This window comes from Eumetopias jubatus, unplaced genomic scaffold (genome assembly GCF_037043125.1).
Source record: "Eumetopias jubatus isolate StellerSeaLion01/CBP00866 unplaced genomic scaffold, mEumJub1_p1.0 scaffold_8, whole genome shotgun sequence".
Lineage (NCBI taxonomy): Eukaryota > Metazoa > Chordata > Mammalia > Carnivora > Otariidae > Eumetopias > Eumetopias jubatus.
The window spans coordinates 30084472-30101644 of NW_028274814.1; the positions used below are offsets into that span (position 1 = coordinate 30084472).

The window sequence follows — 17173 nt, forward strand, 5'->3', positions numbered from 1 at the left end:
GTAAGCTGGCACTGTACCTTTGTTCTCACAAAGAATGACTGGTCTTCGGTCTCCAGGACGTAGAACAGGAAGGGGCTCTTACAGGCCTCTTGGACCACACTCTTCAGTTTGACGTGCAAACTGGTGCACAGGTCTGTGATCATGTCTTCATAGGAGGCTGCCCGTGGGAAAGAGGAATACAGCTCTCGGGAGGAGGCTTCTCCAGAAGCCATGGTGGACTCTTTCTCTGGGAAAACGACCGGGTTGCTATTCATCATCACCTTGTTGAATTCAGCATACTCATTGAGAATAAGTGAAATATCGTTCCGGGATTCTTTTAAAGTAGTGTTATATTTCAGTTTGTTGAGGTGGAATGAAACAGTCTGATTTCTTTCGGAATTTGCAAGATGATTTCTATTGTGACCACAGCTCTCCTTCCAAAAGGAAGAACTGTCCAAACTGCCGAGCGCGTGGCCTGTCCTGCGCGGGCCCTGCTGCCGGGAGCCTGAGTGCACCACTGTTACCACAAGGGGGCTTCTGCTGCGGGATGCAAGGTGCAGAGCCGGGGACTCGGGCACTGTTGTCAGAGGGAAGGCTCCAGCACCAGTCAGAGGGGGCTCCTTTGGAAAGACATTGGTGGAGGAGGCAGAATGATGAGAATCGCCCTTCTTTACAATTTGTTTTAGCTTATGTGCAAAACGCAGATACTCCAGATCTAAAGTGTTCTGGGTGAGGTCATCTGCCACCTGCCAGGTATTTGTCCAGGAGCTGAGCAAGCCACATTTTGCAGTGAAATTGGGGTGCCTCTTCAGGCTGTGCAAAGTTCTCGTGGTATCTGTGAGCTCTCTAGTTACGGTGAAATTAGCGTAAGTCCTGGGGATGCCACGGAGGTCTTGGATCTGGATATAAGATGGCACACACCTGTCTTCTTTCTTGAATCCAACGAGCCAGTGTCTGGGAGCAATGCCCGTCTCCAGCCCTGGGGCATGGGCAGAGTAGCCCCACTCTTCATTATCACTGTTATTTAGGCTCAGGAAAGAGTCATAATCATCTTTTGAAGCATCTTCTTCTTTCTTGGTTTGACTATACCTCAAAGTGCAGGAACCCTCTACCTCTGATTTGGGATTTCTACAGTCCCAAGAGTCTAGATCGGACTCTCCAGAAAGTGGCTCATAATGGATGTCAGAATTCACACAGACATCCACGTCTCCACCCACGGTCCCCGAGTCCTCCTCGGCTCTAAGCCCCTCACCAGAGCCCTTATTTGCTGTCTGCTCTTCAGAGACTCCACAAACAAGAGGGGCACAAGACTGGGGAATGACGGAAGCACAGGGCTCTCTACTGGTATTTTCACCGGTGATGGCTGTTTCATGGTATGAATCCCCAGGTACACACATGGGGAAAAGCCCAGCGTTCAGCAGATCTTTTGTTTCACACACTGCCCTATCTTGCAGCCCATGAATTGTTTTTTGTTTGCCTTTTGGAGATGTGGTGCTTGACTGGGAGTCAACACTTCCTAGATCTGTGATTTCTTCATGGAATTTGGCCTCAGTGTCACTATTCTTCAGCAAACTGGCCACTATTGAGACTTCCTGTGTCTGGAACCCGGTTTCTGTGTTCGTGGGTCTGGGACAGTGGGGTAAGGCAGCACCATCTGAGGGAAAAGCAAGTCTGGGGATCTTTGAGTGTCCGTGTGTCCGTGTATCAGCTCCACCAACTGAGCCAGAGCTCAAGGACTGAGCTTGCACGTAAACGCCTTCATCCGTCTTCACATCACTGCTAAAGAGATTTTTAATACTTTTAGGGCTGGTCGGCTGTCTTAGTGACACATTCACTGTACCACTTGGAGCAGTTGTAGAAACAAATGTGTCTGCCAAAAACTTATTTTCAGTCATTTTTCTAGGACTAAATGGAGGTTCACCGGTCTCCAAGACAAGAGGACTTAAATTCCTGTTCTGTACGCTAACTGGCTGCAGTGGATTTCCCGATGTCGCCAATTTTTCTAGAGAAGGCTTGATGTCCTCTCCGTGTCTGGCAGCTGGGGCAGGCTGGCCCAGCTCCGTATCACAGCATGGCACCTTTTCTGAGAAAGACAAACCCTCACCCTCACCGTGCTCCCCTGGGACAATTTCCTCAGTTACTTTACCAGGAAGGGTCAAATGGCCATCTTTTCTTTCTGGATGCTTACTTCCTACTAGTGGCATTTCAGCAGAAAGCTGCATTTGCTGGACTCTAGTTAGGTTATCTTGTCCCACTGGATGGATAGGACCAACAAAAGAATTTCCTTTCTCCGTGAAGGCCGAATCTACCGACTCGATCCGGGAGAATCTGGCATTTGTCTCCCGCTGTGTATCGGCCAGTTGTAAACTACACAGAGACAAGGCCTGAGATGGCTGTGCTGCTTCGACCGGATCCTGAGGGTCAGGACTGGAAGCTGGTGACACTTCTTCAATTAAAGAGGCAAAGGGAAAGTCTGAGGTAACGTTCACTTCCTCTGCAATCTCAAGGGCGCAAGTTTCTTTAGAAAGTATTAAGGTAACTGTTTGTAAATTATCACCTTTTCTCTCCTTACTTTCTAACGATTTCTCTGGCACTGTAGGGAATACGGATGTAAAATCAGCAGAATCCACTTCTGGGTTTTCTAGGAGAGTCACCTCTTCTGGCCTGATTATCTCTTCCGTCGCATCCTGAAGTTCCAGATTCGACACGGGGGCCTCCTGCCTCAGCTCTAGTCCCCCCGCAGGCATCTCTTCTCTGGGGCTGGTGGGTGGCGATATTGTGAGAGTGAGGTCAATGTCAGAATCGTCCTCGGAGAACTCCAGGCTGGCCTCCTCTCTACTCACAGAGAGGCTGGTTTGCTTGGTAAAAGCTGAATCAAAGGGTTCAAAATTCCTATGTTCACTCTTTAGAGCACTCCTGTCACTCACTGGTTCCGAGGAGCTACCTGCCGTATCGCCCTTTGGCGGAATGCAGTTATGTGAGGCATTTCTTCCCAAAGTGGTGGAGGCAGATGCCGAGACCACTTCTTCAACCTGGGATGGCTCTATGATTTCTTCCGAAGATATGCCAAGGAGACTCTGAGTCTGCAGGAAAAATTCTTGAGTGAGTTTCATTTCTTCCCTGGGTGATGAATAATTAGAACTTTTAACTAATGACAACGCCTCAGCTACCCTCGAATTATCAGATGGTGATGATAAGCTTGGAGCAGGAATCTCTTTCTGTAGCGAACACGAACACATTTCTTTTGCAAGTGTCTCTTTACTAACTGAGGAGGCACAAAGGTACTTAGTGCCTTTTTGTTTGGACATTGCTGGAGAGGGAACATCCCTAAGGCCTTGTGTTTGTGCCTTTTCAAATGACACAGGATGTCTAAGACTCGGAGCAGGTGACACTTGCTTAATCAACTCCGTATTAAAGGTTGTAGGTTCATCGCTTCTATTTGCAACTTCTGTCTGTATTGGTACATAGGTGTTTTTTCCAAAAGTGAATGTAACTGGTTCCAGATTAATCATCACATACTCTGTATCATCCTTACTCTCCAATGAAGGCTGACATTCTTTGCTCATGGGGCTGCTCTGCTGGATGAGGCCCTGTAAAGCACTAGTTTTTGTTTGCACTGCTGCATGAAAAATATCAACTTTGCTTTCAAGGGTGCTGTACACAGACTTCTGACAAGTCACCGACTGACTGCTGAGCCCATCGTAAGTCTTGCTGAATGTGGTTTGTGTGATAGTATCATTGTGAGTCACTCTTGTGCTATCAAGTGGCTCAAAGGTTTTATCTTCACTAGGAACAGAAGGTCCATTAGTTTGGGTACTTCCAAGATTAGAAGTCTCTAGTTTATCTGATGGGTCTTGTTTGGCTTTACCCCCCATTATCTGAAATGACAAAAAGAAAAATCAAGAGTCAAATAGAGTTTTTTCACATCACTTATGGTGAAGAACAGAGTGGACAAGAATCAATGTCTGTTCTTTTGAATCTTTTAATCTTTAAGAATATCACAGGGTAGAAATCAAGCAAATCCCTCTCTTTTTAGGCAGACTTACAACCCAGCCCAAAATAGGAATTTTTCTTTAAATATACACACAAATGAGAGTTTCAAGCCTTTAACTGCACAGTCTATTTTTTTTTTTTTAATTGACTTTTGGGAAGAAAAGTGGCTAGACCAGTGACAATGCAAAGACCTGAAAATGCAGCCTGTTTGCTAACTAGCATCACCTAATGCAGAAATGCAGTACTAGAGAAAAAAGGACTCAGTTTTAAGTGTTTTTCAGTAAGATTAAAAGATAGTTTTTAAAGCAAAGAATAACTTATTTTAAACACCAGCTTTCAATCAGACCACAAATACACTGTCATCTGGAACTCCCATGAGGAAAGAGTAAATTATGATCTCTTGTAGTATGACTGATGAGCAGTTTTTCGAGGGTGTCAATCTCCATTCTGGAAGGCAGCTATGCTCACCACTATACCACCAACGCGTCAATCTCCATTCCGGTAAAGATCCCTCACTCCTTAGCTATCTTCTTTGCTTGTAACTCTTTCATTATAGTACCTCCTTTTCAAAAGAACAACAGAAAACACAGTGCAGTTTGCATTAATAAGCCGAACCCAAAGGATTGCTTCAAAGCAGGAAGGATATAGGCTAGACACTAGCGGAATACCTCTGGACATTCTGATGACCTCATAAACAGCCTGTTTTAAGGCTGAAGCATGGTCTTGTCCAGAATATGGTAAAATGGACTGACCATCACTGACCATACACCTGTTAATATTTGGAACATTATGGTCACAGATTTCCTGCCACGTCTTGAGGCGATCATACTCAAAGTCAGGACCTGGGTTTCAAATCTGTTAAAAAGACTTCTGTCTTAAACAAAGAAAGACACTGATCCACATAAATGGCAGGGTAGAGGGGAGACTCAAGAGTTTTAAGAGGACATGACTGGCCAGACACAAAGCACAGAAAAGTCTTGATGGTAAGAGTCATTCTGAAAACTTTCCTGTGACCCTTCAATCATGCTGTGGCTGCTAATCTCACCAGGCCTGTGGACTTCGTGAAATGCAAATTGTCATCAACTTCCTATGTTTATATTGATGGATATTTTTTACTACTGGCGAAGTGCAGTATGTTTAACATAAAGTCTGGTACTTAAAAAGAACTTATTTTATTTTTTTCTTATTTAGTTCATTAACCCACAAATTTAAACACATGACTAAGAGCAACATGCCAATGGTTTCTAATGCCTATGGTGCTGGAGTTCTCGTCACATCTATTTGCCCACGTGGGGAAGGCAGCAGGGGATAGTCCATGTGCACACACCTTTAAAGTATGGGCACAGTAGCCAAGGAGATGATGGAAAAAAACTTAAGTATATGCTATAGAAATTAATTTTAATACTCTTTCTACTTCTTAATACTGTTTCACATTTGCAAAAACACCATTCCTAGAATTAGTAATGATGATGGTGATTACAGATTAAAACAAAAAATACTTTATCAGGTAGTAATCAAAGTCTTCTAAACTCTATTCTTTTTTTTTAAATTTTTTAAAGATTTCATTTATTTGAGAGAGAGAATGAGAGACTAAGTGTTTGGTATTATTAATCCTTTACACAGAGAATCCATCTTCCTAAAAGAAACCAATGACATGTTTTGAATGTGATTTTACATATCAAGAAAAAAAAAGAAATTTCTTCAAAAATGTCAGCACATACAGTATTCAGCTTTACTTACCTCATTATTACAAGAATAAATGAAATTCTGGCTTTCTGGGGTAACTGGATGACCCTCTTCTGCAAAAATTTCTTTCTGTTCATTCTGTACCCAGAATTCCAAGCCTCCTGTGGGTGGTGGTTTCATGAAGGGAAGCAAGGAGTTAGTGTCAGGGAAGGACATGTCGGCAGCATGACCTGTGGGAGTTTCACTGGTCTCCAACAGAGGGTCTACAGAACATCTTTCCACACTGGAGGACTCCTCAATTTCACTGAATTCAAAAGATTCTAATGTGCTATTTATAGACACATATTTTGCTGGGTTGCTGTGTTCTACCACTTTTCGGGATGACCGTATGACTTTGTTCTGATTGCTGTAAAACAGAGCTACCCACATATGAAGTAAAAGCTTCACTTCTTCCACGTTATCAGGTAAGTCAGTGTTCCAGGGCCTGAGATTTTAAAGAAAAAACATGCGAAAAAAATCACTGAAATTGGTGATTCTAATCTTAGTTTTAAATGTGCTCATTTTTATATTAAAAATACACAAACTTGAAACAATGAATAAGATAAAAATGAAGTTAATGTAACAAAAAATAACAATGAATCTAATCCCCTCACTTAACAGAGGCAGAAGAGGGAACTGAAAATCAGAGCTTTGAAAAGTAATTTCTTTTAGATCACGAAACCCTTACGCGGTAGAGCCATGACTCGAACAGAGGTCTCCGGGGTCCTGGTCTAGGATTTTTCTTTTACTCCACTCCAACTCTCTCTGGACACAATATACCTATTATGTGAATAATGGCTCCAGCAACCACCCAAATCCTCATTTTTGCCAAGTATGGCCAACTCATTTCTATTTTTGTCTGTTTCTTCTAATAGTCGGGAAAGTCTGAAGATTAAAATATCTCTGGCAGAACTACACTATTTTCAGATTACAGTCCTGGAAAATCTGAAACCACACAGGGAGAAAACATTTCAGGCCATTTGCCCGGCAAAAGTAAAGCAGAGAGTGGCAGTGTGAAGAGTCAGAGGGGCTGCAGAGCTGGGCTTCAGGTAAGCAGGATGAAGGCTATGGAAATGACCGTCCTGAGTAGATGCAAACGTTAGGTCGACACTCCCATTAGTGCAAGCTTGTAACCGGAGCACGGAGAAAAGTCTGACACAATTGAGTCGCTCCTAGGTGAAACACTCCACGAAGAGGAAGCTGAGTGCCATTCCCTACAGTGAGCGCTCGTTGGGAATAGTAATGGTTACCACTTACTAGTATGTGCCAGTCACTGCGCAAAACCCTCCAGTACACAGCAACCTCACTTATAGCTATTACTAACCCATCCTTCAAAGGGTTCCCCACAGACTGCCATGCTCCACTGGCTTCACCTGGAAATCTGTTAGAAATGTAGACTCGGAGGCCCAGAGGCCCACCCCAAAGAGACTTGAGTCACAATCTGCACTTGAATGAAATTTCTAAATAAGCTGTCAGACAGTAAAGATTGAGAAGCACTACCCCAAAGAACAGGAACCTCTTCTAGGTTACAGAAGCTAGTTAAGTGGGAGAACCTACGTTAAAAACCTGGGTCAGCCCATACTCCAAAGCCTGTGCCTTCAGTCCCTCTGCTGTTACTGCCTTTGCCCCTTAAAGATTTACAGAACAACCCCATGTAAACCTGCTCACACAGAACAATCTGACCAGCTTAACAAGCTAGAAGTAATTCTTGAAATGTTTCTTCCGGAATTCAGGCTGTAAAGCATTATTTCTCTACCTCACGATTTTACATTAAGATCTCATTTAAATATTGTAATTCAAAGACCACAAAGGCTTATGTAGGAGCATCTCAAAATGGAAAGCCATTCACAGGGTTAAAGTCAGCTTGCAAAAGGTCTCCATGTGACCACCGACAGGGGCAAAACCAGCCTCATTTTCTTAGTTGTCAGTAAACATGACTGCCTGTTATTATTACTAAGTTACTGGATTCACACACAGGACTTCACTTTGTCCAAAGTCTGGCACAAGGATTCCTTCCCACTGCGCTTATCTCAACACAAAAGTCACGTCCGTTTTCATGGAGTGTCACTCCTACTTACCCATGTAGTGCTCGGATTACAGTTTTCTCCAGCGGGTTGTTGGTATATTTGCTGTCCAAGCTGAACACATACTCTGTGTCACATGTGAAAGTGACCTTAAAGGAGCCGTCACAGCAGAACACAGTATGAGAGCAGTGAAAGTCCTTCAGGCTGGAGGACAGCAATCTGCTCCTGCGCTTGAGCACCAGGTCCTCGGACAGCTTCTGCAGCGGGGACGCGCTCTGCTGGTGCCGGAATGGCATTACTTTCCCCACTGGGGTCCCCGCCTCAGGGCCTTTGGGGCTGTTCTTGGCGAAGGCAGGGCTGGAGGTTCCTCTCTGCTGTAGATGCTTCTTTGAATGTTCCGCAAGGAGCAGGGCATAGGAATGTTCCACGGCAACAAAAGAGCTTTGGCTTGCATCATTACTTTCTAGTGTTTCCTCGGAAAGGGCTGATGCGGCTTCCACGGGGGCCGGACTGACAGGAGCCACGCTCTCCTCCTCTTGGCTGACGGGGGAATCGGGCGCCGGACTACTCTTCTTCTCAGAGGAGGGCTTAGGTAACAGTCCACCTTTTTGATTTTTAACTCCTCTGTGATACTCATGGTCAGATGTACCGCACACAGAATGTTCTTTAGAAAGCAAAACATCATTTTGTGGTGATTCAGAAGCGCAGGGAAAGTTCCTAGGTTCAGATGGTGGTGTGGTAGAAGTAGCAGCACTTAATGCTAGGTCAGCTAGCAAATTGAGGGCTTGGGAGTCACAGTTGACAATGGAGTTTTCAGGTAGATCTTTTTGAGCCACCGAGATATCTTCCGTCTGAGTTGCATTTATGCTAATAACATCCTCTTGACCAACTGATGAGATTTCTGATGGAAGTTGTGAACCAGTTTCTCCTTTTGCTTCAGTATAAAAGAAAAAGACATGTAACATTTGATTTCCATATATTTTAATTCTCTGCTATATTACAACTATGGCTTAGTGAAAATCAATGGTTAAGTCAATATACTCAAGAAGAACCTCTGGACAGGTTACATAGATTATAGATTTAAACTTTACTATCAGTCAGGTTTCTTCCAACTGCCAGTTCTAATATAATGTGTTTACCATGGGAACAAATCTTAAGGAGTGTGCATATTGATTTAAAAAGAAATCACCTTTCAAAAGGCATGTACCGAACTACACACAAGGTATACTGATCAGCTAAAGAAATATACAAAGAGGGGAAAAAAAAACAAGAATAAAAAACAGGAGTCCTGCCCTCAGAGAGCTTACAATCTAGTGAAAACATAAGAATTTCTAAGTTTGAAGTATATATTATAGTATGTTAACACACTTTTAGAAAGCATGTCCCTTAACAAGTGCTTTGTAGAGAAATCACCTAAGTTCAAACTAGACACTTTTAACCTTACTGATGTTTCATTAGAATATGTAATGATACAAATAAAAAAATCAGAAGAGTCATAGATTATTCATTCAGAATCACCAATTTCATCAACTTCTAAAACTCTAAATTCTGTACTGAAAACATTTCCTCTCCATTCTGTCTGCAAGTGCAAATCTCCTTGTCTACCGATAATTCTCCTTTCTGTAGATGATCCAATCCACCCATTTGTCTTTGAGCAGAAAGCGACCTTCTACAGTGGCCTACGTGCATTCTCAGGATGTTAGTCCGGCCTCCTTAGAGGCGGCTATCATGAAGGACAGAGTTCACAACAATACTAGGCAACAATTTCCTGCAGCAAGTGCATGGACAGAAAAGCCAACTGTGTTCTTTATAACAGCAGCAGCAGGTGTGAAATGAATTATTAACCTTCCTGTAAAGGCCAATGACTACTAATACATTTCAAGAGAAAACCCTGGCCTGTGAGGTCATCAAACAGAATGAGAATGTGTGTGTGTGTGGTGGGAAGGGTAAGAGTAATCAACCACTGTCCACTTTTTATTTAAAATAGCAAAATCCAAGGGGATTAGGTAGGTGAAAGTGACCCGAAGCAGAGATATGTCAACAGCCCCACAGATCTACTGGAAACACGAAATCCATTATGTGATCTCTGATGTGTTTATTCACACTAATTTCATTCCATTGTCATTAATATTACGGCTCTTACACAGGGTATCACTTGTGAGTAAAGCCTAATATAAAGAACACTGCACTTAAGAAAAAGGCTTCATTTTAACAGATTATGTGTCTCAGTTAAATCATTTAATTATTGACTTGTTGGAAGTTCTCAATCAGTTAAAAATAGAATACTGATCATCTCTTTTAAAAAATACAAATAAGACAACACCAAATGAAATATATATAAAATGTAGAGTTCAATAAGTAAAAGCTATACTGAAAACCTTAAAAAGGGCAGAAAAGCACTAGTTTCAGTAACAAAAATGAGCCTTCTTAAATTCTTTAAGTATAAGAAATGAAACAGATTAGTATAGGGGACTAAGAAATAAAAGAAAAATTAAGAGATCATTTAAAAGGTGGCAAGCTTAAAATTTTAACTAGGAATGTGGCTGCACAATATATACAGACATTTACAATACAAATCAGCCTATTTCTGAATACATATTTTAGAAACTTTTCATTTTCTGGGAGCACTTTTCTGCCAATACCCAACTGCATTCCTCCCATTAATCCATTAGTCTACAAATATTTGTACCGATTCAGTACAAATAATTCAAATGACACAGCTCAGCACACAAGGCATTTATATGTGTATCTATGCTCATGATGTTTACAAATTCACTGGAAAAGACAGGACCCAGAATCCCAGAAAGCTGATTTTTCAAGACAGGACCAAGACACATCAAATGATTAGAGAAGAGTACGAATTTGATTCTACGGTGTTCTCAAAAACCCAGGAGGAAATGAAGAAACAGAGAGCTGAGTGAAGACGAGAGCATCGGGAGGCAGGACTAGCTGTGCAGAATGTGGAGGGGAAGTGCACAAGAGCAGAAATCGGGCTGATGTGTGCGGGGAAGCACACAGTACGTGGCAGGACAGAGACACGCTGAACGAGAAACAGCAGGAGGGAAACGAGGAGGTGTGGGGTAAGGCCTCCTTAGGAACCGCCCAAGAGACCAGCAGAGTTTGCATTTGGTATGTATGTGTCTCAAAACTGCAACACTGGGTTTTCGAATCACAGGACGAGCTCTTAAAAAATCGTCACTCACTGAAAACAAAACACCCAAAAAAACCCTTCTGTCATAAAACAACATTAAAGAAACTTAGAAAAAAACCACTCTTATCCATAATACCATCAACCCAATAAAGCAGTATTTTCTGAATTCCCACTAACCATGAGGTTTTTTAAAAATCTAAAAATAGGTGAGGGAGAAAGAATCAGGTAGATTAGACAGAAAACTGTAAGAATACAAAGTATCAGGACATTACATCTTTGTTAACAAGAAAAACAACACACATGCAACCGCACAGGCCTCAATATGGAAGATGGAGAGGTCCGAGACTCTTCAGGCTGGAAGAAGCCCCCTCCCCCCCCCCCCACACATGGACGCAAAGTGAGACAGGACGTGGACGTGATGTGAGCTTTGCTTGGGAGGTGAAGTCTGTGGGGATGGTGGGGCTTTCTCTCTAGCAGTTGAAAATACAGAACTAGAGCAGTTGGGCATTTGTTCATGTAACTAAACTTTATTATTCACTGTAGCAAAACTAGGAAAGCAAAACTGCTTTTAAAATTAACCTAATGCCTTCTAAAACCAAACACAGGGTTCTGGACTACTGAGTGTCTTCAATGATCTCTTTCTAACTCCTTTTGGACAAATAAACTTCTAACCTTCTACTTTCTTAACTGATTACGGCCCAGAAAAATATTGCCAGATACTGTCTGTGTGCATTTATTTATAAGGAAGCCTCTCTACACTGACACTCTTGTAGACCATTCACGTTCAGGCTTTCTGCAAACTAAAAAGTAGGGTCTACTTTGTGAAGGTCTGAACCTGCACTTAACAGATTTATTTACAACAGGAAACCCACCTACTTAGTCCTGTTAGTCAAGGAAATAGCAGGAATTGTTGCTAAATTTCAGCTGTTCTTAGATTATTTCAAATATACTATCTTGCGATCTCAATCAGCCTGCATTGTGGTGTTTAAGTCAACAGGAAGAGCATTTCTTACCAGGTTGTGGCTGCTTTCTGATTCTGGGATTCTGATTGCCTTTTACTAGATTTACCCTCTGCTTTTGTGGAGATTTCTTCATGGGTGGCTTAGCCCTTGGAACAGTTTTGACTGGAGATTTCTCTTGTTTCCTTGCCCTTTTAGTATTCGTTGCCAGTGGAGCATCTTTAGAAACGGGAGCTGCTTGTTCTTTCCTATGCAATGTGGTTGTCTGTACAAACTGTGCGGCCGGCATGTCAGCGCCTTCTGTAGAAAACACACCGTTTTAAGGGGCGGGGCTCAAATATTTACCAGTGACAGCTTCTCCTTTGACTTCTTCTGTTTCTTTGCGGGGGGGAGGGGTAACTTTAACAACAGGGAAGAAAATATAAAATTTGGGGTATTTCATCAAAAGATTTTTTTTTTTTAACAAAGCATGAGTTAAAAGGTCTCAGATAAATATAAAAACATGATCTTTCTAAGCGTTGGATATAGCCTGTCAGGTGAAGAAGAATGTCAGAGTAATAACTTTGTAAAAACAAGGCATGACTTAACTAAAGAAAAAACAATTCTCCATAATCTTTCCTGACTGATGAGGCAGGTGAAGGCTGACAATGGTAGTTCACAGCACTGGGGGATGGAGAATGCAAATTATGGAAAAGCAACCCAGCTCCCATGAGGTGATTAGATGACACTGTAATCGCACTGCAGAGAAGAGACTGTATTCATAAAGAGCCATCCTCTGGTTTCACGTGACTATTCCTAAATATACGAGTCTTAATACCACTGGAAAAATCGTCTCTACAGAGCAGAGGAAGGTCTGCTGAAGAAGCCTCCACCTGATGTAATTTTCTACAAGTCTCATACAAAGTGCTCAGCTTTGCTTCTCACATGGAAGCCAACAGCTAGGAGGCAAGTACATAGAAAAAAACCTCATGACTACCCTGCTAATTTAATAGAAAGCGTTTCAACCTTTTAAGAGTTAAAAAAAAAAAAGTTAATAAATGTTCCCTTTGAAAACTTTTACTTTCAGCTGTTTCCACCAAAAAATTTAGTACCAAAGATATCAATAAAAATATCACACGTATTAGTGTTGGCAGATATTATACAATTACGTTATACAGAAAACACTACAGTTGACCCTTGAACAACGTTTGAATGGACTTCTTTTAATAAATCTAAGTACACTACTATAAATGTATTATCTTCCTTTTGATTTTCTTTTTAAAGATTTATTATTTGGGAGAGTGTGCATGCATGTGCATGCTTGAGTGGGGGGATGGGGGGCAGAGGGAAAGGGAGAGAGTTTCTTAAGCAGACTCCGCACTAAGTGCAGAGCCCAACGTGGGGTTTAATCCCACAACCCTGAGATCATGATCTGAGCTGAAATCAAGAGTCAGACACATAACCGACTGCACCATCCAGGCGCCCCCCCTTATGATTTTTTTTTAAGATTTTATTTGAGAGAGAGAGAGAGAGAGAGAGCGCACAAGTGGGGGGGAGGGGCAGAGGAAGGAGAGAGAATCTCCAGCAGACTCCCCGCTGAGTGGGGCTTGATCTCATGACCCTGAGACCACGACCTGAACTGAAATCAAGAGTTGGATGATTAACCGACTGAGCCACCCAGGGGCCACCGCCCCTTATGATCTTCTTATAGCACTTTCTTTTCTTCAGCTTACATAATTGTAAGAATACAGTATATAATATATAAAACATACAGAGTATGTGTCAATCAGTGATTTGTGTTATCAGTAAGCTCCTGGTCAATAGAAGGTTATCAGGAGTTAAGTTTGGGGAGACAAAAGCTATAGAGATTTTTCCACTGTGTGGGGGGTCAGTTGGCGCCCCTGATGCCTGCGTTGTTCAAGGATCAACTGTATTTCTAATTGAGAAAAGGAAACACGATACTAGTTTAATAAACTGTGATGACTACTAGTGAAATGTAGAAAATAGACCAATTTCATCTCATTCTTTTGGGAGTCTGAGAAAGGGGTGTTGTTTTTTTTTGTTTTTTTTTTTTTAAAGCTCTTGCATCTCTTTATGTGGTACACTTCCCTGGGTCTAATTATTTTCCTTCCTACTAAACTATTACAAGTAATAAAGCAACACAGCATTTTGTTTTTTAAGACTTCTCATTCTACTCTATTTTCTAAAATTTTTAGCACAAAAAAGGCAAAATATAAATCAAGCAGGAAAAGTTCAGACTAAATTGAGAAGAGAAAGAAAATAAGACAAGAGGACCAAGAGCTAGGGGAGGCTCCTAGCAGCTGCAAAGGCGGGCAGGAAGACTGGACACAACCCAGGTCCTGGGAGGGAAACAGAAACACAGAACAAGGCGATCCTTCAGGGATCATCTGCATCACTCAATGCCATGTTAAAGTTGTAGGCACAATTCACTGGTAGACTGTAAAATAAATTTAATGAGTTGCAACCAGAATCCTTTCTTAAATGAAACAGAATAGAAAATACTAGATTGTATAGTTAAGGTAAATGTTTTTTGAAATTTTTGTTTCAGTCATGTATATATTTGCATGCACTGGACAATATAACATAAAGCATTTCTTAAAGTGGATGAAATGAAAAACACTTGAGAAACAGTGACAACATGTATGTTGAATTACAGATTATTTAACAGCTTGAAGTAAACTGGTTCATATATAGAAGAAACCAACACGGCTGGCCTGGAATGTATTTGTAAGTAGTTGTATAGTCTGATTCACTGCTTTATACTGCCACACTTTCCATCCTTCTCACACGCATGTGCGTGTGCACACACACATCGCTTTTCTCAAACTATAATAAGCCAGAAATAACTATCTGTTAAGCCACAGGGTGAAGCCTTAATTATCTAGAATCCTGAGGATCTGCATATTCCTGATGTTTTCCTCTTTAGGCACCAACATTTCTAAATTCAAAATATTATGCACACAGTTAGCAAACCTTTTCTGGGACGGGATGCCAGGACATATTTTTAGCTTTGAAGGTCACATGACCTCAGTCACAGCTGCTCACCTCTGCCAGCAAGGTGTGAAGTAGCCAGAGACAACTGGTAAGTGCTTGAGGGACCCTTTGGCCACAGTTGGTTGACCTCTTCTGTAAGGGGTCACGGAGCATATGATTCCCTACCTTTAAGCAAAGTGCACGCCACACAACTAAGGTGACTCTAAGCCAAAATGATGCTGTGTGCGGTGCTGTTTGCCACAGCGCATGTGCCTACGCACTAATGGGCTCCAGACTGATTCCCATTTAATTTACAGGGGGCAACAAGGCCAACTGTAGAACCATTCCAATATACAGGTCTCTAGGCCACTGGACATTGTTTGAACAGGTCTACGGCAGGATCCAGGTGACTATTTTTAAAAACTCTTGATACACACAAAGTTTGGGAAATTTTGCCCCAGACTGCTTTAAGTTTGGAGAGTTCAGGGATTTAGTTCCCTCTTTATACACGTTCACACTATTGATTATCATTTCCTGCTGCTACTGGTGAGCCTGGTTTTAGAAGACCCTCTTCTTCCACCCTTATGTGTCCAAGGATAGCTCAGAAACTGGGTCACCTGAGTCACCATTGCTTAGAATGGAGTGTAAACAAGTGACTGACTGTTGGAAGCACTTTACAAATGAACTACGAGTCTTTGGTGAGCGGGCTTTTGAAGTATCTTACAGTTTTTCCTATTTCTTGATATTCATCTGCTATCTAGATCGGTGTTTCTCAAATTTTAGCACATAGACAAAGCACCCGGAGAGAAACACTGGCATTTCTAGCAAACTTCTACCTGATACTGCCCAGCTCGGGGCACGACAATCAGTACCACAGCTACTACTAATGCTCATTTCATACTCCACAGAAATCGTACTTACCTCTTTTTCTTTTCTGAGGGAACGGTCCTTTAACTAATTTGAGAGTTGCTGGAGAGTCTGAACCCTTGCTTGCTCCGGCAGGATTTCTTTTGGGGAAGGAGCGGCACAAGTTCACCCTTTTACTCTGCATGGCGGGTGGTATGCTTGCCTTTCTCTTAGGCTGAACTCTCAGATTTGATGCTGCGCTTAACGGAACCAGAGCTCCCTGCCTGGCTTTAAACATTTCTTCAGGATTCTTTTCGGTTTCAGTTTCTTTTCTTACTTCTACCTCTGAGTCAAGAAATTCAGGATCTGGAGTCATAACTAAAGAAAATGCAGCGTCACAAATTCCATCTGAGATACAAGGGGACTGAGGACGGTCTGCCAATAAATCTAACGCAGTAGACACTTCCAAAACATACCCACTAGGGTCTGAAAAATAAGACTTCAACTGAGTTAAAGACTGTGAAGGGCACTTTTCTGCTGGAGGAACCAAGTCAAAGCCATCGGACAGTTGGCCAAAGAATGTAGTCTCTTGAATCCCATCTTGGGAAGCGGCAGTCAGTGAAGGGCCTTGGTCTACCTTGTACAGTTCTTGGAAACCATGCTTTACTAATGTGTTTGGACACACTCCTTCTTCAGTAAATGACTTCTTTGCTTCTAGCAGGGCACAATTAAGGGCAGGTAAAATAGGTGTCACCTTCGATGAGATGTCATCTTCACCTTTCAATTCTTTCAGCCCTAAAACATATACACATACATTCAAACTTCAAGTTTTATCTTTTTTTTTTAATTCTACAAAAACATGCAGGAAGAAAATCCTGTAGTTTACAAAACCATGGGATGGTTAAATATGGTAGTGTTTCATATGGGAATCTAACTGGCAATTAATAGAAGACCTATGGGTACCTTTAATGAATATATATATCTCTATTTACATGAAATCACTCACACACACACACACGCAAACCAAAAACGAGTGATTCCAGTGCAATCACTGGGTTAGAATGAGGAAGGCAACTCCACCTCATCTGACCAGGAGCCCAGCATGAGCTCAGGTACCATCGCAGATTTGCTTTCAAGTATTTTCAATGCTCATTTCCTGCTTTTAAAAATCGGTCTTATCTGTACCTTATTTAACTTACTTCAAGTTCTTTTAAAGAAGTTAACAATGCAAACTAAATGACCTGCAGAAAGTAAAACCTTTAAGTAACCCCTAAATCTCATGGTAACTACTGGTGTTAAAATGAAATGAACATTTTTTGGGGGCGCCTGGGTGGCTCAGTTGGTTAAGCGACTGCCTTCAGCTCAGGTCATGACCCTGAAGTCCCAGGATCGAGTCCCACATCGGGCTCCCTGCTCGGCGGGGAGTCTGCTTCTCCCTCTGACCCTCTCCCCTCTCATGTTCTCTCTCTCAAATAAATAAAAATCTTTTAAAAAACTAAATAAACATTTTTTAAAAAGTAAGT

General features: G+C 41.9%; 1 protein-coding gene across 2 annotated transcripts in view; it reads right to left on the reverse strand.

Moving 5' to 3' along the window:
* The window catches only part of TASOR2 (transcription activation suppressor family member 2), a 73094-nt gene that overhangs the window by 11789 nt on the left and 44132 nt on the right, over positions 1–17173 (reverse strand). The window contains exons 14-18 of one of the 2 annotated variants that reach the window (XM_028114624.2): positions 15726–16445; positions 11886–12131; positions 7776–8655; positions 5713–6142; positions 18–3857 (exon numbers count right to left, since the gene is read on the reverse strand). In XM_028114624.2, coding sequence (XP_027970425.1) covers positions 18–3857; positions 5713–6142; positions 7776–8655; positions 11886–12131; positions 15726–16445 — 6116 coding nt within the window. The remainder of the gene's footprint in view (positions 1–17; positions 3858–5712; positions 6143–7775; positions 8656–11885; positions 12132–15725; positions 16446–17173) is intronic. The other variant, XM_028114625.2, reaches the window with a different exon arrangement.